We start from the raw sequence: 27,342 nt of genomic DNA, 5'->3' as shown, positions 1-27,342 counted from the left end.
CTTCAAAGAAGAACTCATTCCAATACTTCTCAAAGTATTCCAGGAAATAGAAAAGGAGGGTACCCTACCAAACTCATTCTATGAAGCTAATATCACCCTTATACCCAAAGACACATCAAGGAAAGAAAATTTTAGACCAATATCCTTGATGAATATAGATGCAAAGATCCTTAACAAAATATTGGCAAACTGTATCCAAAAACATATTAAGAAAATTGTGCACCACAATCAAGTGGAGTTCATCCCTGGAATGCAAGGATGGTTCTACATTCATAAATCAAAAATGTAATCCATCATGTCAATAGACTTAAGGATAAGAATCATATGGTTATTTCAATTGACTCAGAAAAGGTGTTGGACAAAACACAACACCTCTTCATGCTCAAAACACTAGAAAAAATAGGGATAGTAGGAACATACCTGAACATTGTGAAGACTATTTATGCTAAGCCCAGGGCCAACATCATTCTTAATGGAGAAAAACTGAAACCATTCCCTTTCAAAACGGGAACAAGACAGGGATGTCCTCTTTCACCACTCTATTCAACATTGTCCTCGAAACTCTAGCCAGAGCAATTAGGCAGACCAAAGAAATTAAAGGAATATGAATAGGAAAAGAGGAACTTAAGCTGTCACTATTTGCTGATGACATGATTCTATATTTAGAAGATCCAAAAACCTCCTCCAGAAAACTTCTAGACCTCATCAATGAATTCAGCAAAATAGCAGTCTATAAAATCAAGCATAAATCTAAAGCATTTTTATACGCAAGCAACGAAACAACTGAAAGGGAAATGAGGAAAACAACCCCATTTGCAATAGCCTCAAAAAATAAAAAATAAAATACTTAGGAATCAATCTAACCAAAGAGGTAAAAGATCTCTACAATGAAAACTACAAAACATTGCATAAAGAAATTAAGGAAGACCTTAGAAGATGGAAAGATCTCCCATGTTCTTGGATAGGCAGAATTAATATTGTCAAAATGGCCATACTACCAAAAGTGCTATACAGATTCAGTGCAATTCCAATTAAAATCCCAATGATGTACCTTACAGAAATAGAGCAAGCAATCATGAAATTCATCTGGAAGAATAAGAAACCCAGAATAGCTAAAGCAATCCTTAGCAGGAAGAATGAAACAGGGGGTATCGCAATACCAGAACTTCAACTATACTACCAATCAATAGTAACAAAAATGGCATGGTATTGGCACCAAAATTGGTAGATCAATGGTACAGAATAGAGGACATGGACACAAACCCAAATAAATACAATTTTCTCATACTTGACAAAGGTGTTCAAAAATATGTAAAGGAGAAAAGATAGCCTCTTCAACAAATGGTGCTGGGAAAACTGGAAATCCATATGCAACAGAATGAAACTAAACCCCTATCTCTCACCCTGCACAAAAATCAACTCACAATAGATCAAGGACCTTGAAATCAGACCAGAGACCCTGCATCTTATAGAAGAAAAAGTAGGTCCAAATCTTCAACTTGTTGGTTTAGGATCAGACTTTCTTAACAGGACTCCCATAGCACAAGAAATAAAAGCAAGAATCAATAACTGGGATAGATTCAAACTAAATAGCTTTCTTTCAGCAAAGGAAACTATCAGCAATGTGAAGAGAGAGCCTACAGAGTGGGAGAACATCTCTGCCACTCATACTACAGATAGAGCACTAATTTCCAGAATATATAAGAACTCAAATAACTGTACATGAAGAATACAAACAACTCAATCAACAAATGGGCTAAGGATATGAAAAGACACTTCACAGAAGAAGATCTACAAGCAATCAACAAACATATGGAAAAATGTTCACCATCTTTAGTAAGAAGAGAAATGCAAATCAAAACTACACTAAGATTCCATCTCACCCCAATTAGAATGCTGATTATCAAGAATATAAGCAACAATAGGTGTTGGCGAAGATGTGAGGAAAAAGGTACACTCATACATCGCTGGTGGGGCTTCAAATTAGTGCAGCCACTCTGAAAAACAGTGTGGAGATTCCTTAGAAAACTTGAAATGGACCTACCATTTCACCCAGCTATCTCACTCCTTGGCCTATACCCAAAGGACTTAAAATCTGCATACTACAGAGATACAGCCACATCAATGTTCATAGCTGCTCAATTCACAATAGCCAGACTGTGGAACCAACCTAGATGCCCTTCAACTGATGAATGGATAATGATACTGTGGTTTATGTATACAATGGTATATTACTCAGCTATAAAAAATAATAAAATTTTGGCATTTGCAGGCAAATGGATGAAATTGGAGAATATCATGTTAAGTGAGATAAGCCAATTTCAGAAATCCAAAAGGTGAATGATCTCACTGATAAGCAGATGATGATACATAATGTGGAGGAAGGAGGGACTGTATGGAGGGAAAAGAGAGGTGGGAGGGGTGGGGGGGAAGGAAAAAATAGCAGAATGAATCAAACTTCATTAATCTATGTAAATGCATGAATATGTAAATGGTATGCTGTTACTCCATGTACAAACAGAAACAACATGTATCCCATTTGTTTACAATAAAAATAATTAAAAAAAATTTACTCTTTACCTACTCAGACCCTCTTTCACTTACTCAGAATTTTTTGTCACAAGCCTTCCATCTAATTTCCATCAGAAATCTCCTTATATCTCTTCTTTTAAATTTACAATTTGAAAACAATCTTTATAAATTTAAACTTAGAGCAATTATTCCATTTTAATAAGATGGAATGCTTTATGTAACTGACAGTACTCTAATTGAAACACAGTTGAAATTTTGGACCCTTTCTTAAATTTATATTCTGAAACACCTTATGAATGTTTTCTGTGTATTTAATTTACTCAAAAAATTTCATCCTCGGACAGGGCTGGACAGTGATGGGATGCTATTTGCAAAAATTGTTCTTGCCCCAGTGATGAATAGCCTCTGACCAAATGGTATGCCCTGTCAGAACTTAAAAGGGGAAATTATTCCTGTCCCAGGCCATAAACTGACAGTGGTAGAATCTATTGCCACATCCTGTGTGACCAGCAGCCCCCATATCCCAGGGGAAAAAGGGACTGGAAGGCTGGGCAGAGGCCAGGTTCTCTTTGGCTATTTTTCTACAGACCAGGCCGCTTCAGCACAGGGAGGAGACATGTAGAGCATTTGCCCCGACCACTTGTCCTGGCTGGTCCGTGGCCTGGGACTCTTCCCTCAGCCCCACTTTTGCCAGGCCAGGTGCTTCCTGTAGAGGAGCAGTTGCAGTTTTGTGGCCCCTGATACCTGGGGTGCTTGAACCTTGGTGGTCATTAGTGCCGCATCCCCTGAACTGGCAGGACATGGAGGCTGTAGGGGAGTCCCCTTGGTGCCAGCTCCCTGGGGTTCTGTTTGGTGCCCCAGCCTAGGCCACCTGCACTGGGCAGTGGGCAGTGCTCCTAGTCAGAGGGGAAATTTCCCATCCTAGCAGCTGCCTGTGCCTCCACTGCCCAGGCACCAGGAGCCAGGGGAAAGAGGGACATTTGGAATATCTACAGACAAGGGACAGGACAAATAACAGACAAATTCAGAGGACAAAATTTACATGCACAGGAAAAGACATGACTTAGAGGAGGCGTCTACTGGAACTGTCAACATAACCCCAGAAAGAGGTACGCACTGCTCACATATAGGTGAGAAGGGCAGGGAACCGATCCCTGCAGGGAGTACCCCAGGTAGGTTTCCTGTGGCCACTAAACCAAAATGAACTCTGTGGACAGTCTAGCTCTCCTTCTCTGAACAAGTAACAGAGAGACCAGACAGAACAGACATTGACAAGGAGACATTTTTAAGCAAAGTATTTACCCAGAACTTGTTCAGGCATTTATGCAAAAGTACAGCAAGTTGTTCAGTCCAGCAGCAAGCAGCCAGGCAAAACAAAAGAAAAAAGAAATTTTCCAAGGGAGGCAGAAAACCCAAATCCTCCACTATTGACATTCCAGTAGAACATGAGAGGATTGGGGAAGGTTTTTTTGTCAGGAGCTCCCTTCCCAATGCAAATCCCCTAGAATGGTTAGAAAGACTTGATCCTTTTGGTGTCCAGGAATACAGAAATCACTCCAGACTCAGTGGGAGGCATGGAACCCTGGGATTTCATCAGGGGGTGAAATCCCCTGTCTCTGTTATCTTCCTCACTGACTGGGAAGGTCCTGAGTGAAGCTGAGTCCTAGAGCATGAGGTGACCTTGCAACCCCCAATCTCACTGTGGTCTCCAAATGTTATGGAGTGCATGAGAATTATAATTCAACCCACATGCTGAGCCAAACGGAAAGGGAGAAAGTGTTCTTTAATGAGCATGCCAGGCAAATGGCAGCTGGGAGAAGGCTAATGCTTCAAAGAACTCTTAGCACCTGAACTTTAGAAGTACAGAGTTTATAAAATTTGGGTAGAGAACAATTGAGGCACATGTAGGTCAGAAAGATTCTATTGAGACAGATAATTTGATTACACGAGAGATTTATTTTAATGACACATTTCAGAGTCATTTTGTTATACATCAGGGCCATAGTGAGGGATGACAGTAGGTCCTACATCGATACAGCTTCAGGAGGCTGAAAGGAAAAGATTATAATCAAGCATACAATAGAGTCAGGTCACAACAAAATGACTTTACTTTGGTACTTTTCCATTTCAAGTTTTTGACAATTCTCTGTTGCTATAACAGAATACCTGACATTGGATAATTTATGAAGAATACAGGTTTATTGAAGAGTCTGGCCTTAGCATCTGTGCAGCTTCTGGTGGAACCTCATATGGCATCTACTCATGGGAAAGTGGAAGTGAACTCTGGCAAAGGTGTAAGAGGCAAAGACCCGAGGGGAAGCCTTGCTGTAGAACAGCCAGCTCTTAGTTACTAATCTAGACCTGGAAGAGCAAGTATGCACTCCTGCAGAATAGAGAGCAACACCCCACCTTCTCTGCAGCACTGGGGATTGAACCCAGGGGCACTCTACCACTGAGCAGCATCCCCAACCATTTTTATTTTTTTTAATTTTGAGACAGATCTGTTTTCTGGGTTGGCCTCAAATTGCAATCTTCCTGCCTCAGCGTTACAAATCCCTGGGATTACAGTCATGGTCACTGTGCTGGTTCACACAAATATTAATCCCTCTTAACCACCCACTCACCTCCTAATGTACTCACCTCCTAATGCCCCACAACAGCAGTCAAATTTCAACATGAGTCTCTACCAGCATTATGTATTTGGAAAAATGAAAACCCATACCAAGTGTTCATTGAGGATGACAAAGACTTAGTAACTAACATAAGTCAATAATCCAAAGCATCAGGCAGTAGAATCTCGGGGAAGAGATGGAGAAAGAGAGAGAAAGAATGAAGGAAGAGGTGACTGGAGAAGAAAGGAAATGTAGAAAATGCATTTGTGAAACTGAAAACAGACTTGGAAGCAGCAATTCCTGTGATCACTTGCCAACTGCATGCGGGCTTGCTGGGAGCACCGTGCTTGCATTTTGTGTAGTCGCAAACTCTGGGAGAGGTTGCTGCATTTCTGGTGAGTCATTTTAGCATGAGAACTCTGCGGTTCTGAATGGTGGAATAGGGAAATTCCAAGGCACTCATAGCTTTGCCAGTCTACAAATTGACCCTCAGTCATCGGGTGTTGGGCATATGGCCAGATGATCTCTCATGCAAATGCCAGATGTGCCACGCTCATCTGCAGGGGAACCCAGCTCATGAACATGGGCCAACCCTCCTGCATGGGGTGATGCAGTTCCCAGCATTACATCTCTGTTGGGTCTCTGCTGCACAGTGTTCAGAGAGACCCAGAAGATACAGACTCCTCATCAGCCTCTGGTAACACCCAACACTGTCCAAGAGGAAGAAGGAGTTGAAAGTAGGAAAGAGATGGGAACCAGAGAGGTGATCCGATAGCCTCAGGGCCCAAAGGATGCAGGGCCAGGGCTGCTGTCTCCTCCAGGACATCACCTTTGTGGTTGGATTCTCATGTTGACCACCATAGCAACTCAGGGTTGAAGGCTTTCAGGTTTCTTCAAATGAAGCAGCCAGAGAAGCTAACATCCCAGTCCCCAGTATGCCACTCTGGTGTGTTGGCCATTTGGAATCCAAGGCACTTAAGAAGCAGCAGGTACAAGAGGATCATTTAGACCCTCATTCTGTTTTTTTTTTTTTTTTTTAATATTGGGAAAGGAAAATGCCTCATGAAAAATTCCTCCCTATAAAGTAGCATTCTCAAAATCAAGGGGGAAGGCAGAAGCTGAGGAAAATCTGAGCAAACCAAATATGTTAAACCTGCCCTGATCTTCCCAGTCACTTCTCTATGCAACCCATGGCCTTAGCTTGAGTCCCCTGGCCTGATCACAATCTACTACTTTCAGTTTATGCAATAAGTGTGTGTGTGTGTGTGGGGGGGGTTCTGGGGATTGAACCTGGGGTCTCATGCATGCTAGGCAAACACTGTACCACTGAGCCACATCCCCAGCCCCAGAAATGATTGACTAAGCTTCGTTGGGTCTTCAGGTCCTTTTTAAAATTTATTACTTTAATGTGGTACTGATAATTTAACCCAGGCTGCTCTACCACTGAGGTGCATCCCCTATCCTTTGCTTTTATTTTGAGACAGCATCTTGCTAAGTTGTGCAGGCTGGTCTCCAACATGTGATTCTTCTGCCTTGGCCTCCTGAATTGCTGGGATGACAGCATGCACTTCTGTGTCCAGCCAGTCTTCATTTCCTCAGGAAGGCTCCCCTGCCACGTAAGAATTTGGTTTAAATGAATTTGTGTCTTTTTCTCCTGTTAGTCTGTAGCTATTTAATTCTCAGGCCCAGTAGGGACCATAAGAGGAGGGAGGTGGAGCTTTGCCTCCCTTTCACTGCTTGTTTTTATTTCTGCGCTAACTATATAAATCTGTATTTGGAAATTTCCTCCAAAGTCCCAGATGCTCTGTAGGGCAGAGAAGTCCTAATCAAATCAGTGTGATTTATGAGTAAGAAGGCTAAACTGGGGGGATCTGGGATATTTTTTTATTCATTGTACACAAATGGGGTACAACTCTTGTTTCTCTGGTTGTACACGAAGTAGAGTAGCACCATTTGTATAATCATACATGTACACAGGATAATGATGTTTAAATATATGGAACACTTCATGAATTTGTATGTCATCCTTGTGCAGGGACCATGTTAATCTTCTCTGCATTGTTCTAGTTTTAGTATATGTGCTGCTGAAGGGAGCACAGGACCTGGGGGTTTCATGAATTAATGTGAGGCTGGACTCAAAAATATCCAACCTGACCCCTTGCCTTTAACTGGATAGGTTGATACTACTTCTGTTTATTGCATATAATGACACCTTCTTCATGGACTGTTAAATAAATCCAGTTACAATTCATCAAAATTCCAGCTGGCACTTCTTGGATTATGACTTAGATCTGAAAATGACAAAGATTAGCTAATGGTGGCCCAAGAGAAGGAATGAACATCTTCCAGGGCTCTTAGCCTTCAGATGAGTTCTTGTGTGTGGTCAGCACAGTGCACAGCAGGTGACTAGGTGAACATTGCTCTTACCACTAAGGATAGGGTGTTGCTGAGCTGCTCCTATAATTACAACACAGGACCATTAATCAGACTGCTGGGCAGAGATCTGAGACCCAAGAAATGGTGGTGAGGGGATAGAGTTGCAGACCCTCTTTCCTTGGCCAAAGGCCCAGCCACAGAGCAACTTCCATAAGGGACAGAGGTCAATTGTCACTGGAGGTCTTTAAAGAGACCCAACTTCTTGGCAGAGGTCCACACACAGCTTGAAGAAGACCTCTGCTCTCCTTCAAATTAAGAGCAAAAGGTTTCTGGCTCTGCCTATCCCATGAAGGACAGAACCCAAACATTTCATGGAAATGTCAAAATTTGTCTGAAGCAACCATAAGTAGAATTCAGAAATAAATTTGCCAATTACAAGCAGCTCAGTATAAACCACCAGGTGAGGCTTGTGCTGATTGTCCCAGACGTCCTCAGAGGAACTGTCATCAAGCTGGTTGATCTGCACCTTTGGATACAGAAACAGTCAGAATGGACTTGTTCTGGGAATTCACCTGTCAGAACCCTTACCAGGCCTTCTTGCCATGTGCCCTGTGGCTGCTATTCTCACCAGACTGTGAGACCAGAAAGCAAGAACAGGATGTTTCTGGTTTATTATTTGATCTCCATCACCAAGTTAGGTTTTGAAAAACCCTAGTCAGTAAGGACTTATTTGAAGAGTTATTTCAATAACTGATTTGATAGTCTTTCCATTATTCCTTCATTTGAGATAGAATTCACATATCACACAGTAATTCTTTCCTTTATCTAGTTTATTATTTTATCTCTATTGTCATTTCGGTGTTGACAAATATCAGTCAATAAGGATTTAGTTGATAAATTATTTCAATAAGTCACTTAGTCTTTCCAATATTGCTTCATTAAGCTATCATTCACATACCATAAGTTATCCATTTCATATAAGAATTTAATGGTTTCTTAATTTATCAGAGATTTGTGCAATCATTTTCATTATCTGTTAGCCTTGACAATCACTAATATACTTAGCATCTCTATGGTTTTGTCTATTCCAGTACTTCCTGTGAATGGAGTCATACATGACCCTTTGGAATCTGTGTCTTTTATTTAGCATAATGTTTCAAAAATTCACCAATGTCTCATGTGTCTGGATTTCATTGTGTTTTGTTGCCACATAACCTTTCATGTTTGGATAAACCAAATTTTTTCATAGGTTGAAGAGCTGATGGACATTTTTTGGGTTGTCTCCCCAGGGGACAGATAGGACTCATCTGCTGTGACTAGATCTGTCACCCTGACATGTTTTTATTACTCTTAGACCTGTCCCTTTGCATGCAATTGCTGGGTCACATGGTAACTCCATAAATTCCCGAGAAACTGCAAGGCACAGCCTCAGGTGACATCAGATCCTGGCACACTCACTCGGTGACGTTTGCCACACCTTCTCCCACTCTGTTGGGTGTCATTCCTCAGTTCTTCCCCACATTCTTGTGGTTCTATTGCATAAACTATTCTATCTTGTAACAAGGTTTTCATCTGCTGTCATTTTATTTCTCTTTCAAATGTCCTTTCAGATACACAAATGTTTTGCTTGACATGGGGATAGGTTCTGGGAAAAGTGTCCTTAGGCAGTTAGGTCACTGTGCCAACATGTTAGAGTGCACTCACATGAACTAAAATGTTTACAATGTCATGAGGTGATATAATCTTAGGGTACTAAACTGCTACACTTAGTCTGCTGTTGACAGAAATGTATTCTTGTGCCAGGCATCATAGTGTTGGCCTGTAATCCCAGATGAGACATGAAGATGTGAGTTCAAGGCCAGTCTGGGCACCTTGGGAGACCTGGTCTCAAAAATGGCAGGGGCGGCAGGGAAGCCCTCAGTGGTAGAAATTCACCTAGCACACCCCAGGCCCCGGGCGGGGTGGTATTCCAGGAGCAAGGTGAACTCCCATCCTGGTGGGCTCCACTTGCAGGTGACCTGTGAGGACCTCTGGAGGAAAACCAACATAGTGCAGCCTGTTAGTGTCAGGCCTGACCAAACACTGTCCCTGAAGAGTGGGGCAGGACAGACCAGCAACTTCTGCTGAGGCAGCCTCTTCTCATATTCACAGTGCCTTGAACTTTCACCCCTGTTCAGAATTTGCCCATTCCCATCACCCCTCCTACTGTGAAATAGTCTACTGGCTCTTTTAAATGCCCAACTGAAAACCCCAAAAGAGCAAAAGAAATGCCTGCTTCCCAGGTCAGACCAGCCCCTGAACAGGTTCCCTCAATCTCAGTAAAACCTCTCAACTACCCAAAACCACCCCCTAAACAGGTGTATATCCACACAGGTGCACAAAGGCCTCTCACTCAGCCTGGCCCCTCTCTAGCCTGGGATCCTTGGGCTAGCCTAAGATTCTTGGGTTGACCTGGTCCTGCCCAGTTCCGGCACTCTCCACTCCTCCCTTGCCCAGATCCCACCATCCCCACCACAGCACCCAAAAAGGAATGAGGGAGAGAATAGAGGACTAAACTTGATCCACACAAGCCTTGCTTCTCTGTATCCTAATGGGGAAAGATAACTTAAGCTCTAGTGAAATTTAATGCCAAGTCCAGAGCAGCTGCGGCCAAAGTTGCTGGTTCTGGTGAGGTGCGATGGTGGTTTAGAAAATAAAACACAGATTTTTGAAAATAAATGGCTGGGATCAGGTGGAATGCTGCTCTCTAATGTAGAAGCAGATCTACAATCTTTATTTATATATGTCTCATTATCAAGTTAAAGTCTATGCAAGCATTAATCTTTGTATTCAGGAAAGTTACAGAAAATAGGATATCTCTATAGCTTTTCCACAGTTGCAAATTATAATGTCAGTAATTATGTGTAGCTCTCAAGAAAGTCCACTGTTAAAGGTTACATGGAGTGGGAAGGCTCAGGGGAATCAGAACTGGTGAAACATTGTGGTTGTCTAGCATGAGAATTCCTCTATTCCCAGGAAATGTGTGCCTGAGATCAAGGTCAGAGCTGACAGGACTCTTGCACATCCTCCTCAGGCAGGGCATTTCCACAGCAGCTGAGCATCTTGTGCTGTTGCACAGGAACATTCCCAGGTACCAGGCATGCCACAGCCATGAAGTCATCAGAGACCCCTGATCTGTCACTACTCTGCAATCTTCTATCACAGTTATCCAGTTTAATATGAGCAGATCTTAGGACACATTGGTTAAGAAGAAGGTTGGGGCCAATGTGAGAACACAGGAGTTGAGCTCCATTGTCTGTCAGGGCCCCCTCGCACACTCATTAGGGTCCAGCTGCAGGTCTTCTGAGATTGAGGACTGGCTCCTGTGTCTGAATGGATTCATACCCCCCCACCCCCGAGGCCACCTGAGGACTGCCTCTTCCCCCACAAACTGGTCCCACCTCCTCATGCTCATTTATCATCCCTTTAACTTAGTTCACATCAAGGTCCCACCTGAATCCACCAGTCACTTGGGAGAGAAGTTCTGAGGAGGCTGACTTGAAGTAGGACCTGAATCCTCTTCTGGCCTGAAACCAGCCTCTTTCCCTTCTCCTACCCCTTCGAGGTTCTCCCTATTTCCATTCAGGGCTCAGTGCTTTCTGGTGTCTGTTTACAGAGCACTTTCTGTGTTGATGGTGCTACACAGCATCACAGGAAGCCTTGGATGGCTCTGAGCCCCTGCACTGGGCCCAGAAGACCAAGCCAAAATGGAGCCTCTAGTGCTACAGTTCTTCCTCCTCAAGCAGAAATGACCAGCTGGGCAGTCAGGAGAGTGAGAGACAGCAGGTAACTCCCTAAACAAGCCAGTTGTGACTGGCATGATAAGGACATTCTCTGCTTCCACCTTTACAAAGAAAGTAACTTTGAAATGACTCATCTGCTTTTTGTTCTGTTTCTGCTTTGCTCAGTCCTTATTGTCTAATAAAACAGCCTGTCTTCTCAGTTCACTGGAAAACGCACTATATGTTATAGAATGATGTGTTCCTCAGTTTCAGGAGCCTCTCTACTGAACTCTAAGTGTCTCCAACTTTCCCCACAGTCCTTTGCAGACTGCAGAACTCTGAAAGCCTCCCAAGAGGGACCATATCTCCTGACCCCACAGTTGAAGCCCAGGATAGAATGTAGGAAAACCTCTCAGTAAAAACTGATGTTCTCCAAGTGGACCAGATTATTAGTCAGTGGAATTATTTTCTAAACATAAGAATTCCAGCTCCGATCTAGTTCAGTAGAGGGGAACTTGTTGGAAGGTTGCTGGGGTAGCCCATGAGGCCAATGTGTGTGAGGAGCCATGGGGACCCTCATGACCCACTCTCCACCAGGGCTATTCCACATCTCCCCTGTCTCTTCACCAGTGATCATTACTCAGGAGCAGATGCCCAGATCTCACCTTACAGGCTCCGTCCCAGGAACTGGAGAGGTGGTGTGGAGCGGGACATTCAAAAGTCACAATTTTCTCAAAGTTCATGGGAGAAGAGACAAAGAGAAAGTAAATGGCAAGCCAGTGAATGTTAACTGCAGTCCCTCTGATCAGTGTAAGTTGCATGGGACTGGGGACATTGCTCAGTGGGAGAGTGCTTGCCTGGGTTTGAACCCCAGCAACACACACACACACACACACACACACACACACACACACACACACACACATACGCCTGTGCAATTCTGTGGAAGAAACTCCAGAACCACCCTGAGTTTCTCAAAGTAGTCCCTACCTTGCTACCTTGTGTGTTGAGAGGGGGATGGTGTGTGTTCTGAGAAGAGCCAGCTGTGATCAGGATATAGGGAGAGGGCAAAGGGGTGGCATTTGGGAGGGTTGAGGTGGGTCAGTTCTCAGTCACTGTGTGCCAGGAGGATGGGTACAGTCACTGTATTCCAGCTTCTGTGGAAACTAGTCATCAGAGAATCAGAGGCCAGGTGTGGCATGGACAAGGCTGAGAAAGATGGTCTGTCACCCTAAGGGCAGCCAGTCACCTCTACACACCCTTCCTACCTTTGGAAAATCTCCACCTTCATGTCTATGCTTCTCTGGGGAAACCCCCATCACTCACTCCCAGGCCCAATCCATCTGAGCTGGACCTGCTTCCCCTTGCTCTATGACCTGTGCCCACTTCAGATGCCCAACTGTGTGAGTGGCCAGGGAGGCAGAATGGGTGTGGACATCCTGTTAGGGGACCCACATTGGGTCCAATGGGGGCCACATTTCAAGTCAAAATCACCAATTGGTTCCAGAGGCTCCTATAGTGTGAGCTCTGGTGTGTCCCAGTTGGGGGCAGAGATGCTGTCATGAGCCCAGTTCTTGTGGTGGCTGGTCCCACGGGCAGGAGATGCCTGCTCTTTGCATCATGCTCAGGCCCTGCATTTTTGCCTGTTCTTCGATCTCTCCTGTACCTGATTACACTCCATGTGGGCTGGCAGGGAGCCAAAGGGCGTGCTTGGTATGCCTGGAGAAAAACAGGAAGCTATTACAATTGGCTACATGTATGCTTGAGCTCGTGATTGCTTGACCTTTAACAGGATTGGGTGGACATATCTGATCGAAATTGCTTATGCATGAGACTGCTTATATATAGAGGGTGTTATCTGAATAAAAAAAAAATGCTCCTTCATGACAATCTGAGGTGTACGTGTCTTTATGTCCCGCTGAACGGCGACATTTGGTGGCCCATACGGGGAATGGTGAGTACTCAGGTAAGTAATAAAGGAGAAATTTTTTTACTAGCACAGTCAACTAGCAGTGAACTAGCAGGTTTCCCTATTCAAGGAAACAGTGGCCTTAAGGTACTAACAGAAGGCTCCCCTAGTGAGGAAACTTAACAGAAGGCTGTCCCAAGAGACAGCAAAGGATGTCCTGTAGTAAATGAATGTGTGTAAAGTGTTAGTTGTGTTAATATTTTTGTTACTTTTTCTTGTTTGGTTTCTGTTTGTTGTTGTTGTTGTTGTGATCAGAGAGGCCATATTATAGCCATGGGATCGGAAATTTCATGGATTTGCATGGAAGGCTCTCTTAAGGCATTGTTAAGAGAAAATGGAACTCTGTTAAAGTCTAAAACTGCACGGACATTCCTTAAAACTATAGAAGAAATCTGTCCTTGGTTCTTAGAAGAAGGGCTCCTTACTGTCCCTCAGTGGGAGCGTTTGTGAAAGGACCTCTGTAAACAAAATGAAAAAACGCCTCTCCCTCTTGGTACTTTGCCTATCTGGACATTAGTTCGTTTCTGTCTGACTTCCAAAAAACCAAAATTTCAAGAACAGCTAAGAGAAGGGGAAGAGATATTAGAAACTGTAAACGAAGAACAATCAAGTCGAGCATCTGAAAGAGAAAGTAGATGTTCAGACTCAGAACAGGGATGTGACTCTGAAGAACAGGAACTATATGAGACAGAGCTAGAAAAGAAGTTCTCTCAGTGGCATTTAGCCCCTACCATGCTGTGCCCTCTGGCATATAATCCAGGTCACCACTCTTTTCCAAGTTGTAGGGGCGCATGTACTTGCTGAACAGGGGCGGCCTCAAGACAGTGGGCTGATGTAGAATCTCAATCAGTGTTCCCAATATTCCTGGTCTTTGAAGATCAAAACAATCAGAGATATCATCAAATATTAGATATAAAATTAGTGAAACAGTTAAAAGAGGCAGTTATGTCCTATGGAATACAAGCTACATTTACCATTTCTTTATTAGAGAATGTTGCAAGTCAAAATCTTACTCCGACTGATTGGGGTAATTTAACAAAAGCATATTTATCTGGGGGATAATATCTTATGTGGAAGGTGACCAACCAGGAGTTATGTTCTGATACTGCCCGACATAATGCATTTGCAGGCAATCCTCAATGGAATCTAGACATGCTGACAGGCCAAGGACAATATGAAGGGCAAGGTAATCAGATTAATTTCTACCCTGGTGTGTATCAACAAATTAGTGCTGCTGCTACTAAAGCTTGGAAAAAGTTTTCAAGTGCTGGCGATCTTCAGGGACTGTTATCTAAAGTTATTCAAAGCAACAATGAACCCTATGCCGATTTTGTAGACAGACTGATTCAAACAGCAGGATGTATGTTTGGAGATGTAGACCAGGCTATGCCTTTAGTCAAACAGCTCGCATATGAGCAAGCAAATAAATGATGTAAAGAAGCAATAAGGCCTTGGAAAAACGAAGACCTTGGAGTCTATTTAAAGGCTTGTAGGGATATTAATGAGGCTTTAATTCAAGGTCAGGTGATGGCTGCAGTGCTTGCACAGGGTCTTAGAGACAATGCCAACTCCCACCCAGGCCAACAGTGTTATCGGTGTAAACAATATGGACACATAGAAAAGGACTGCCCCTAGGGTCCTGTGCCAAAATTATATCCCCAATGTAAAAAAGGGAAACACTGGGCAAGTGACTGTAAATCAACTAGAGACAAATATGGTAACCCTTTACCTCCAAAAAATGAGAATCAGAGCCCCCAACCTCCGGGCCCAGAAATATATGGGGCTATCCAGTCTGTACCTCGGACCCACTACCCCTTGACTCCCCAACTAGACAAAAGAGAAAGCACAGGATTGGACCTCTGTGCCTCCGCCAGAGCAGTATTAACTCCAGAGATGGGAGTACAACCAATACCAACTTTGGTTGTCGGCCCATTACCTAAAGGAACAGTGGGACTAGTTCTGTGGAGGAGTTCTTCTGCTTTAAAAGGATTAAATATTGTCCCTGGAGTTATAGACCCTGATTTTATAGGAGAAATAAAAATCCTTGCTTCTTCACCAAGAGGTGTAGCAATAATAGTTCAGGGTGATTGCATAGCACAATTGTTGTTCTTCCCCAGCTGCCATGATCAATATCCATCAAAGAATATTATTAGGGGAAATAAAGGATTAGGTTCTACTGGCCAAAATATGGTCATGTTAACATTGGATTTAAGAGATAGACCTATGACAAAGTTAGTGATAGAAGGCAAAAGTTTTGAGGGCTTATTAGATACTGGGGCTGAAAAAAGTATTATCAAAATTACAGAATGGCCCAAAGCCTGGCCACTTCAACAGGCAGATCAGACTTTAAGGGGATTGGGTATAGCTTCCAATCCTAACAAAAGTGCAGCCATATTAAAATGAAAGGATGAAGAAGGTCATAGTGGTACTGTCCAACCTTTCATCCTTAAACATCTCCTGGTAAACTTGTGGGGGAGAGATATCATGGAACAGATGGATTTACATCTCACATCCAAGATCCCATACTAAAAGCTAATCAAATCCCATATCTAAAAGCTAATCAAATGATGTTAGCCCAAGGACACATATGTGGAAAAGGTCTTGGGAAAAATAGTCAAGGACCTACTTCACCCATTTTAGTTACTCCAAAACAAGATAGAAAGGGATTGGATTTTCATTAGGGGCCATTGAAGCATTTAAAATAACATGGAAATCTGATAAACCTGTCTGGATCCCTCAGTGGCCCCTCTCAAAAGACAAATTAGAAGTGACCCAACAATTGGTTAAAGAACAACTAGAGGCTGGGCACATCAAACCATCCACCTCTCCTTTCAACACACCAATATTCATAATAAAAAAAGGAATCAGGAAAATGGAGGCTATTACATGACCTAAGAGCAGTAAATTCTATAATGGAGCCCATGGGACCTATTCAATTAGGATTACCTACTTTATCGACTATTCCAGTTAATAGGCCCTCCATTGTAGTTGACATAAAAGATTGCTTCTTTTCCATTCCATTACATCCCTCAGACACCAAAAAGTTCACATTTACTGTGCCCTCACTTAATAACAGTTCTCCTAATAAAAGATATGAATGGATAGTTCTCCCACAAGGCATGGCCAATAGCCTCACTATGTGTCAAATATATGTAAATAAGGCCATTGAACCCATACACCTAGCAAACCCTCAACTTTTAATCTATCATTATATGGATGATATTTTGTTAGCTCATAAAGAAAAAACTGTCTTGGAAAATTGTTATAGTTCCTTAATAAAGTCACTAAAAAGTGGGGCTTACATATTGCCTTTGATAAGGCACAAATGACAGACACCAAAAACTTCTTGGGATCTATCATAAATGCAACTATGGTTAAACCCACAAAAATTAATATTTGAGTAGACCAACTTAAGACTTTGAATGACTCTCAAAAGCTATTAGGTGACATTAACTGGATTAGACCTTACCTTCACTTACCCACCTCAAGTTTGGGCCCCCTGTTTGACACTCTTAAAGGTGATTCTGATCCCCTTTCTTTTCTTTTCTTTTTTTTTTAATTTTTAAATGGTTCTTTATTCATAAACTTGATGCAAGTTTACAAAATTTACTGTACATTGCCAAATAAATCTGCAATGAAAAATAAAATCCAAAAAAACAAAGCATGCCAAATGTGCAGCTGTCAATCTGCTAGCTATCAGGATATTAAAGAATTCAATAATGTATTCAAGATTTAGCCTTAGGCTTAAGGAACTTTAATGCCTTTAAGAATTCTGCCTTGTCACTTGTTATCTGAGCAACTGGCAATCAGAGCTTTATATAAATGTAACCAAGTGAGCAAGATAAAGAAAATCTTTATCTACTATCCTAACCAAATTAAAATCAAAAGAAACACAATAATGCATAAGTGCCAAATCTCTTGAATAGGGTTTACAGAGTTAAAAACCAAATCTTAAAGCAAATGCATAAGAAATGCATTTGAACTTTGAAACTGGTTTGTGCAGAAAAAAATGTGCTTCTGGGTTTCTTTTAAAAAGTGCTTAATAACTAGAATTTATTTTTAAATCAAACTTGGGTTTATTAAAAAAAAAACTCTCACCAACCGAACAGGACTGATTCATGTAAGGCAATAAAATGGAGAGTACATTGATTTGATTCAGGTTTTACAAAAGAATTAAGAGATCCTATTAGTCTTTTGGTTGTAAAAGCCATTTTCATGACAACAAAAATTTTAAGAATCTCCAAATCAGGTATCTTTTTGTACTTAACTATATAGCTTTTTGCTCAAGGAAGTCTGTCTTCATGCCAATCACTTTATAAGTTTATTAGTTTACAAATAATTGCAACATCCCGTTAATAAAATGGAAAGGTAAAATGACTTAGTATTTTAAATAACTTCAAGCTCTATATTGTGGCTCTTCTTCGTAAGAAATATTGAACCAACAAGAAGCAGATTCAGCCCAGCAAGACTCTGCTGCCCCAGTGGAAATTACTACTCACAAGCCTTAAGTGGCACTGCCTTACTTTGCTTTGCCTAAAAAGTACAATTCAAGTAAGAGCATACCTTCAGGAAACAGTTCATATCTTCATATAGCCATAAAAAATGTTTAACAATTTAATGAGTAAATTTCCTGTCATTACGTTGGCAACATCATAAAATTGTTTTAGGCCTTAAAAAGGCTGTGGTTTAGAAGACTTAAAATTTTCTAAACCAATATTGAACATTGATTAAACTTTTATTGGCTCTAAATGGAACAGTATTTTGTAAATCCTTGTAACCCATGGACTTAACATAGGAAAGTCACTGCCAAGTCGCAACTGCAGTAACCTGATGTTGACTTGCCTGCTTAAAAGATTTCACTTTTCAAGAAAAAGAGATAAGGAGTGGCCAGTAAGTGTATTTATCAGGAAAATACAGTAAAGGCCCCACTGCTCAATCCAAGATAACTAAAGTGAGCAAAATGAAATGGCTGTAACTTATACTGGATGTCAGTTGACAGATTATCCACTAAAATATCTATTAGCTAACATCTTCGGTACTGCTGTTATAGGGGCACTCAAAGCTTGTATCTGCATGTTGGGAAGATTTTCTTTAAAGCAACATTGGTCCAAACATATGAGAGTCAACATATTTTAGCCATCTTCTTTTGGAGGAGTGTACCAGCCATTTTTCTCATGTATCTGTACAATGGAATTATAGGACTGTTGGGCTCTTGCTAGATTATATTGATTCTTATTTGCTCCAAACTGCACTCTGGCCTTGCCTTTGACTAAGGTGGCATTTATTTGCATGATGACCGATTCTATTGAACAGGCACTGCTCCAGCCCTGTTTTGTGAGAAGTTCCATACATAATGCTCCTCCACCCAACACATACCCTCCTGAGAGAACAGGTAATACCACTCGAACAAATGGAGGATCAAAGGGAAAGTTATCCTTAAAAGAGAAGTTAAGCAAAATGTATTCTATGCCTTCTTTTTCTTTTAAGATCTGAAGATCACTGTGCAACGGACTATCAGGGTCAACCTTCTGCAGTTTAACATGCCAATCATATAAACTGTCATTTATGAGTTCCACTGAATAAATCCCTGTTTTATAACTCTGTGATCTGTATATGTCCCTGAGCTCTTTCATAAGTCTATCTGAAGCTTGCACTGACCCAGACACCGCACCATTTAAATGGTCTTGCCTTTGAGTCTTCCTAATTTTCTCTAATATTGCCAAATTTTCTTTTTCAATTCCTTCATCCTCTGACTTTTTCCCACTAATAGGCTCTTCTTCCTTCATCTCATAATGATCCAAGTCTTCTATATCTTCAGCCATCTCTTCTTCCTCCTCCTCTTCTGAAGTCACTTCTTCTGTTATTCCATTCGAATTGTTGTTCTTAGTATCTTCTAGACGTTCCAGAACCGATGTCAGAGTTGGGTCATCGGAGTCCACAAACCATATTGGTGAAGAAGATGGGTAAGATTCCATGATGTTGCAGTGGAGTGTGAGCGGCGGCTGCGATGAGTGCGGGCTACCCCACGGCGGTACCAGGAACTGGCAGTGCAGTTCGTCCAGCTTCCAGCTGACGATGCGGAATCGCTCATGGTTCTTGTCGAAGATGGACGCCAGGAACTTCAGCTCGGTTTTGAGCCCTGACACTAACATCTTCCCCTCATCTCCGGTGGGAGGGGTGCGGAAGGGGAGCTGGGCCCGGAGCCGCCGTCAGGGCCTCGACCGCCCCGCTGGGTTGGCCGGGCTGTGCTCTTGCGGCTCCGCTTCTCCCCGCTGCCGCGACCCACGTCAGAGCTCGGCTGGAAAAATCTCTGATCCCCTTTCTAAGCGTGTGCTTACCCCTAAGGCTCGAACAGCTCTCAAGCTTGTTGAAACAGCTATGAAAAAGGTTCATCCTGAGCGTATTGACCTAGATAAGCCTTTATCATTCATTGTCTTGGCCACAAATAAGTTACCCACAGGAGTGTTTTGGCAAAAGGGTCCTATTCTATGGATTCACATGAATTATGCCCCTAACAAGGTCTTATCCTTGTTTACTGAATCTGTGGCAGAATTAATCATTAAGGCATTAATAGTATCCCTTTCCACCTTTGGATCACATCCCTCAACCATCACTACTCCATATACTACTGATCAGATACAATATCTTATTAATAATTCAAATTCACGGGCTATAGTCTTTACTAGTACTTCTGCTGTGTTTGACAATCATTTGCCATCTGATCCTCTTCTACAATTTTGGAGTCAGCATCCTATAATTTTCCCTAAAGTCACCCGAAAAGAACCTATTATAGGAGCTACCCTTATATTTACTGATGGATCAAAAAATGGTATGGGTGCTATTACTGTAAATAATGTTACAGAAACATTGCTGTTTAATACTCTATCTGCACAACAAACAGAACTATTAGTAGCTATAGAAGTATTCAGAACCCACCATGAGCCCTTTAATCTATTCTCTGATAGCAAATACATTGTTAATGCTATTCAAAATTTAGAATTAACTGGTCTGCTCTCTGTCTCTTCCACCATCACTAAGTATTTACAATCTTTACAAAAACTTATTTGGGATAGAAAAAGTCCTTTTTTTATTGGGCATGTTTGGGCTCATACTGGCCTTCCAGGTCCTCTAAGTTTACACAATGATTTAACAGACATGGCCACCAGAAACCCACATGTCTTTGATGCACTTGAAAATGCAAAAAATTTTCATTCCAAATTTCACATAAATGCTTCTACTCTACGCTATCAGATTACTAAGACAACAGCTCGGGACATAGTCAAGTATTGTGCTAAATGTGCTATGCTTATTCCTAACCCTTCATTAGGAGTAAATCCAAAAGGGCTTCAGCCCAATCATATTTGGCAAATGGATGTAACTCATTATTCAGAATTTGGAAAACTACAATTCATCCATGTGTTAATAGATACCTTTTCAGGATTTATTATGGCCTCTGCTCATGCTGGAGAAAAAAACCAAAGATGAAATAGCACACTATTTACATTCTTCCTCCATCCTAGGGGTCCCCAAACAAATTAAAACAGATAATGGTCCTGGATATACGTCCCAGGCCTTTAAACAATTTTATTCCACCTTTGGTATTCAACATGTCACAGGAATTCCCTATAATCCTACTGGACAGAGCATTGTTGAGCATGCCCATTTAACACTTAAAAACATGCTTTATAAACAAAAAGGGGGAATAGGGGCATCATACAGATTCCCAAAAGGCAAATTATATGTTGCCTTGTTTATTTTAAAATTTTTAAATCTCAGTTCTGAGGGTCGATCAGCTGCTGACCATCATTCAGAGCCTAATAAAAAACATCTACCTCAAGTGCTCTGGAAGGACATTCTATTGAGACAATGGAAAGGCCCAGATCTGGTATTAATCTGGACCTGAGGATCTGTTTGTGTTTTCCTGCAGGACGCACAATTGCCAATTTGGGTGCCTGAAAGATTGGTCAAGGCTTCCTCAATAGAAAACCAAGAACAACAAGAAGATGTGGAAGTTCCTCCAACTGCTGCTGTTGATGATCCCTCACCATGTTAGTGGAGGAGCCGTGCGTTACCTATGGAGGATAGTAAAGGTGTGGCCTTGCCCTTTGCCCCTTACTAACTCTTCCAATCTATATCCTCCTATTCTTACCACTAATTCCACATTAGGGTTACCTACTGTACCCTTTTCTCCTGACTTGGCACCCTTCCCAAATGGCTCCTACGACTTAGCAGGTTATTTGGGAACCTCCCCCCAAGTTTGACTATGCTAGACCAGTAGTCAGAGAAGGGTAAGATTCATGAAGAGCTCATACCAACCTAAGACAGGGAATGAAGATATAAGCCTCATTTTCCAATGATGGGTAAGGATGTTGCTCTGTCATGGACAACCTAAGACAGGCACAGTCATTTTATAAATGAACAGGGTGAGATGTGGGCTGGCAGGGAGTCAAAGTGCGTGCCTGGTATTCCTGGAGAAAACCAGGAAGCTATTACAGTTGGCTACATGTATGCTTGAGCTTGTGATTGCTTGACCTTTAATGGGATTGGGTGGACATATCTGATTGAAATTGCTTATGCATGAGACTGCTTATATATAGAGGGTGTTATCCAAATAAAAAAAAAAAAAAGCTCCTTCACGACAATCTGAGGTGTACGTGTCTTTATGTCCCGCTGGACAGCAACAACTCTGCACTGCAGGTGACCTCTCCATAGAGCAAATAGAGGTGCCCAGTTGCCCAGCTGTGCTTTGTGGAGCTGGTTGAGAGCCTATTTGTGGACTTAGGCTTAGGATAGAGCAGGCCCTGCCAGGTGATTGCTGGAGGTGCTGGGGACATTACTTTGCTTCTCTGAGTCTCAGATTCCTTCCTTGGAAAGAGAGAAACCAGGACCACTGTCTGATCCATTGTCTGTAGGAATAACCAATCACTCATTTAAAGGTCTGTTAATAAATATTCACCAAGGAGTACCTCGGAGCCCAGAATTCTGATAGGGATACTAAGGACACTGAGGTGAGCCAGCAGCAGGCCCTATCCCAACAGTGGGGGACATGAACCCAGTCTCATGCTGTGATGACTGAGGTCAGGGCTGGTTGTGGAAGCACAGGGTGGGGAACCCCAGGGGACCCTGAGTTACCTGGGTGTGAGAGCTGTTGAGTTGGGCAGGGGCCATCTGAGCTAAGCTCTGACTGTTTAATAAATCTGTGTTCCTGAGAGCAGAAGGCAGGCCAGGGAGAAGAGGCAGGAGGGGTGGCAGAGCTGGGCTTAATGGAGATCAGAAGACTCAGAGTTCATTCTGGGCATCCTGGGCACTGCAGTCAGGTCCCATCTGGGAACAGATGTGGTCAGATGTGTGTGTGGAAAGCAAGACTCAGCATGGTCATTGCCACCTTCCCTGCAGGGAGATGACTGGCATGCCACTTGTCCTGGCAGCACCATTTATCCACCTGCTCTTCTGGTCTTGGTCCTGCAGCTCAGGGAGAAGCAGAGTTTCCAGGCCACAGATGAGGACATGCCTATCGGGATAAGGCCATCCAGCAGGGCTTCAATGATGCAGATTTTTTTAGTTGGAAAGAAAGTAGATTACAAAGTTCAGTTGTGATTACTGTATTTTTAAAATGTGTTCTAATTAGTTATACCTGGCAGTAGAATGCACTTTGACACATGATACATGAATTGAGGGTAACTTCTCATTCTTCTGGTTGCTCATGATGTAGGATCACACCAGTCATGCAGTCACATATACACATAGGTTCATAATATTGAATTCATTCTATTATCCTTCCTACTCCCATACCCCCTCCCTGCATTCCCCTCTGACTAATCCAAAATACCTCTATTCTTCCTTAGTACCCCACCATCTTATTGTGAATTAGTATCTGCATATCAGAGAAAATATTTGACCTTTGGTGTTTGGGGATTGACTTATTATGCTTTGTATAATATTCTCCAGTGTACCTATTTATGGGTGAATGTCATCATTTCATTCTTCTATAAGACTGAGTAATATTCCATTGTGTATACATACCCTATTTTCTTTATCCGTTCTTCTATTGAAGGGCACCTAGGTTGGTTCCATAGTTTAGCTATGGTGAATTGAGCTGCTATAAACATTGACGTGGCTGCGTCACTGTAGAATGCTGATTTTATGTCCTTTGGGTATAAACTAAGGAGTTGGATAGCTGGGTCAAATGATGATTCCATTCCAAGTTTTCTGAGGAATCTCCATACTGCTTTCCATAATAGTTGCACTAATCTGCTGTCCCACCAGCACCAGCAATGTATGAGTGTACCCTTTCCCCAACATTTATTGTTATTGTATACTTGAAAATTACCATTTTGAATGAAGTGAGATGAAATCTTAGAGTAGTTTTGACTTGCTTTTCTATATTTTCTATATTTTTCTATATTTTCAAGGAGATGTTGAACATTTTTCATATATTTACTGATCAATTGTATTTCTTCTGTGAAATGCTTGTTCAGTTATTATTTATTGGGGTATTCGTTTGTGTTAAGTTTTTGAGTTCTTTATATACCCTAGAGATTAATGCTTTATCTAAGGTGCATGTAGTAAAGATTTTCTCCCATTCTGTAGGCTCTCTCTTATGTTCTTGATTGTTTCTTTTGCTGTGAAGAACCTTTTAGTTTGAACCTATCCCATTTATTGATTCTTGATTTTAATTTCTTGTGCCTTAGGGGTCTTGTTAAGGAAATCAGATCCTAAGCTGACATGGTGAAAATTTGGACCCACTTTTCTACTTTTTCTTCTTTCATGTGCAGGGTCTCTGTTCTAGTGACTGCTTTTGATCCACTTAGAGTTGAGTTTTGTGCAGGGTGAGGCATAAGAGTTTAGTTTCATTTTGTTACACATGAATTTTCAGTTCTCCCAGTACCATGTGTTGAATAGGCTATCCTTTCTCCTATGTATGTTTTTGGTGCCTTTATCTAATATGAGATAACTGTAATTATGTGGGTTTGTCTCTGTGTTTTCTATTCTGTTCCATGTCTGCTTTGGCACCAATAACACACCGTTTTGTTATTGTATCTCTGTAGTATATTGAAGGTCTGGTATTGTGATGCCTCCTGCTTCACTTTTCTTGCTAAGGATTGCTTTAACTAGTCTGGGTCTCTTATTTTTCTAAGTAAATTTCATGACTGCCTTTTCTATTTATATGAATAATGTTTTTGGAATTTTAATACTAATTACATTAAATCAGCATAGTACTTTTGGTAGTATGACTGTTTTGACAATATTAATTCTGCCTATTCAGGAGCATGGGAGGTCTTTCCATCTTCTAAGGTCATCTTCAATTTGTTTCTTTAGTGTTCTGTAGTTTTCATTGTAGAGGTCTTTCAACTCTTTTGTTATGTTGATTACCAATTATTTTATTCTTTTGAAGCTATTGTGAATGGGGTAATTTTCCTAATATCTCTTTCAGTAAATTCATCCCTGATGTATAGCAATGTGTTTGATTTATTGATGTTGATTTTATATCCTGTTATATTTTGAATTAATTTATGAGTTATAGAAGTTCTCTGGTGGAATTTTTTGGATCTTCTACTTATATAATCATGTCATTGGCAAATAGTGATAGTTTGAGTTCTTCTTTCACTGTTCATATCACTTTAATTTCTTTGGTCTGTCTAATTGCTTTGGCTAGAGTTTCAAAGATATTGTTGAATAGAAATGGTGAGAGAGGGCATCCCTGCCTTGTTGCAGTGTTTAGGGGGAATGCTTTTAGTTTTTCACCATGTAGAATGATATTGAAAATGGGCTTAGCATAGATTGCCTTTACAATGTTAAAGAATGGTACCAATATCCCTATTTTTTTTCAGTGTTTTGAGAATGAAGGAGTGCTGTATATTATCAAATGCTATTTCTGCATCTATCAAAATAATCATGTGATTCTTGACTTTAAGTCTGTTCATATGGTGAATTACATTTATTGATTTCCAGATGTTGAACCAGCCTTGCATCCTTGGGATAAAACCCACTAGATCGTGGTGCACTCTTTTTATTATATTTTTGTATGCGATTTGCTAGAATTTTGTTGAGAATTTTTGCGACAATGCTCATTAACGATATTGGTCTGGAATTTTCTTTCCTCGATGTGTCTCTGTCTGGTTTAGGTAACAGGGTGATATTGGCTTCGTAGAATGAGTTTAGGAGGGTTCCCTGCTCTTCTATTTCATGGAATACTTTGAGGAGTATTAGAATGAGCTCTTCTTTAAAGGTTTTGAAGAACTTGGCTGAGAACTCATCTGGTCCCAGACTTTTCTTTGTTGGTAGGTTTTTGATGACCTCTTCTATTTCATTACTTGAAATTGATCTATTTAAATTGTGTATGTCCTCCTCACTCAGTTTAGGTAATTCATATGTCTCTAGAAACCTGTTGATGTCTTTGAGATTTTCTGTTTTGTTGGAGTGTAGATTTTCAAAATAGCTTCTAATTATGTTTTGTATTTCAATCCTGTCTATCATGATATTTCCTTGTTCGTTCTGAATTTTAGTTATTTGAGTTTTCTCTCTCCTTCTCTTTGTTAATGTGGCTAAGGGTTTGTCAATTTTGTTTATTTTTTCAAAGAACCATCTTTTTTTGTCAATTTTTTTGATTGCTCCTTTGTTTCAGTTTCATTGATTTCAGCTCTGATTTTAACTATTTCCTGTCTTCTACTACTTCAGTGTTGCTATATTCTTCTTTTTCTAGGGCTATGAGCTATAGTGTTAGATTGTTTATTTGTTGACATTTTCTTCTTCTTCTTCTTCTTCTTCTTCTTCTTCTTCTTCTTCTTCTTCTTTCTTCTTCCAATACTGGGGATCGAACTCAGGTCCTTGTGCTTACGAAACAAACACTCTACCAGCTGATATATCTCCCCAGCCCCGATATTTTCTTCTTTTATTGAATGCACTTCATGAAATAAAGTTTTCTCTAAGAATTGCTTTCATAGTGTCCCAGAGATTTTGATATGATGTATCATTGTTCTCGTTTACCTCTAAAATTTTTTTTATTTCCTCCCTGATGTTTTCTGTTATCCATTCGTCATTCGATAGCATATTATTTAGTCTCCAGGTGTTGGAGTAGTTTCTGTTTTTTATTCTGTCATTTATTTCTAATTTCAATCCATTATGATCTGATATCTGTATATTCTTGTGTTTGCTAACAGTAGTTTTGTGGCATAATATATGGTCTATTTTAGAGAAGGTTCCATGTGCTTCTCAGAAGAAAGTTTAATACTCTTTGTTGGATGGTATATTCTATTAATGTCCAATAAGTCTAAATTATTGATTGTGTTATTGAGATCTAGGGTTTCTTTGTTCAATTTTTGATTGGAAGATTTGTCCAGTGGGGAGAGAGGTGTGTTAAAATCACCTACTCTTATTGTGTTGTGATCTATTCGATTCCTGGAATTGAGAAGAATTTGTTTGATGTACATAGATAAGCCAATATTTGGGGCATAGATATTTATGATTGTTATGTCTTGCTGATTTGTACTTTCCTTAAGCAGTATGAAATGTCCTTCTTTATCCCTTCTGAGTAACTTTGGCTTGAAGTCCACATTATCTGATATGAGGATGGATACTCTGGCTTCTTTGCTGGATCCATGTGCATGGTATGTTTTTTCCCATCCTTTCACCCTTAGTCTATGGTATGTCTTTCTATGAGATGAGTCTCTTGCAGGCAGCATATTGTTGGATCTTTCTTTTTAATCCAATCTGTCAGTCTATGTATTTTGATTGATGAGTTCAGGTCATTAACATTCAGGGTTGTTATTGAGATATGATTTGTATTCCCGGTCATTTGGCTCATTTTTTTTTTTTTTTACATGACTTGGTTTTTCCTTTATTTGGTTATTTTTTAGGGTAGTTCCTCCCTTTGCTGACTTGCATCATTGTTTTTCATCTCTTCCTCATGAAATATTTTGCTGAGAATGTTCTGTAGTGCTGGCTTTCTTTTCGTAAATTCTTTTAGCTTTTGTTTATCATGGAAGGATTTTATTTCTTTGTCTAATCTGAAGGTAAGTTTTGCTGGGTATAAGATTCTTCATTGGCATCTGTTTTCTTTCAGAACTTGAAAAATGTTGTTCCAGGTTCTTCT

The 27,342-nt window shown here is 41.0% G+C and overlaps 2 protein-coding genes across 5 annotated transcripts in view; both read right to left on the bottom strand.

Annotated features, from left to right (window-relative positions):
- Nucleotides 1-27,342, bottom strand: part of LOC306647871 (insulin growth factor-like family member 3) — a 465,794-nt gene that overhangs the window by 349,648 nt on the left and 88,804 nt on the right. The window lies entirely within an intron of this gene.
- Nucleotides 18,066-19,402, bottom strand: LOC306648190 (ubiquitin-conjugating enzyme E2 Q2-like; the record flags this gene model as incomplete). The annotated part of the gene is made up of 1 exon (XM_079118052.1): nt 18,066-19,402. One exon carries the CDS (start codon nt 19,400-19,402, stop codon nt 18,383-18,385), a length of 1,020 nt encoding a protein of 339 aa, XP_078974178.1. The 3' UTR covers nt 18,066-18,382.

This window comes from Sciurus vulgaris (genome assembly GCF_902686455.1).
Source record: "Sciurus vulgaris genome assembly, chromosome: 17".
NCBI lineage: Eukaryota > Metazoa > Chordata > Mammalia > Rodentia > Sciuridae > Sciurus > Sciurus vulgaris.
The sequence above is the reverse complement of the archived record's forward strand: the minus strand, read 5'-3'. Positions and strand labels throughout refer to the sequence as shown.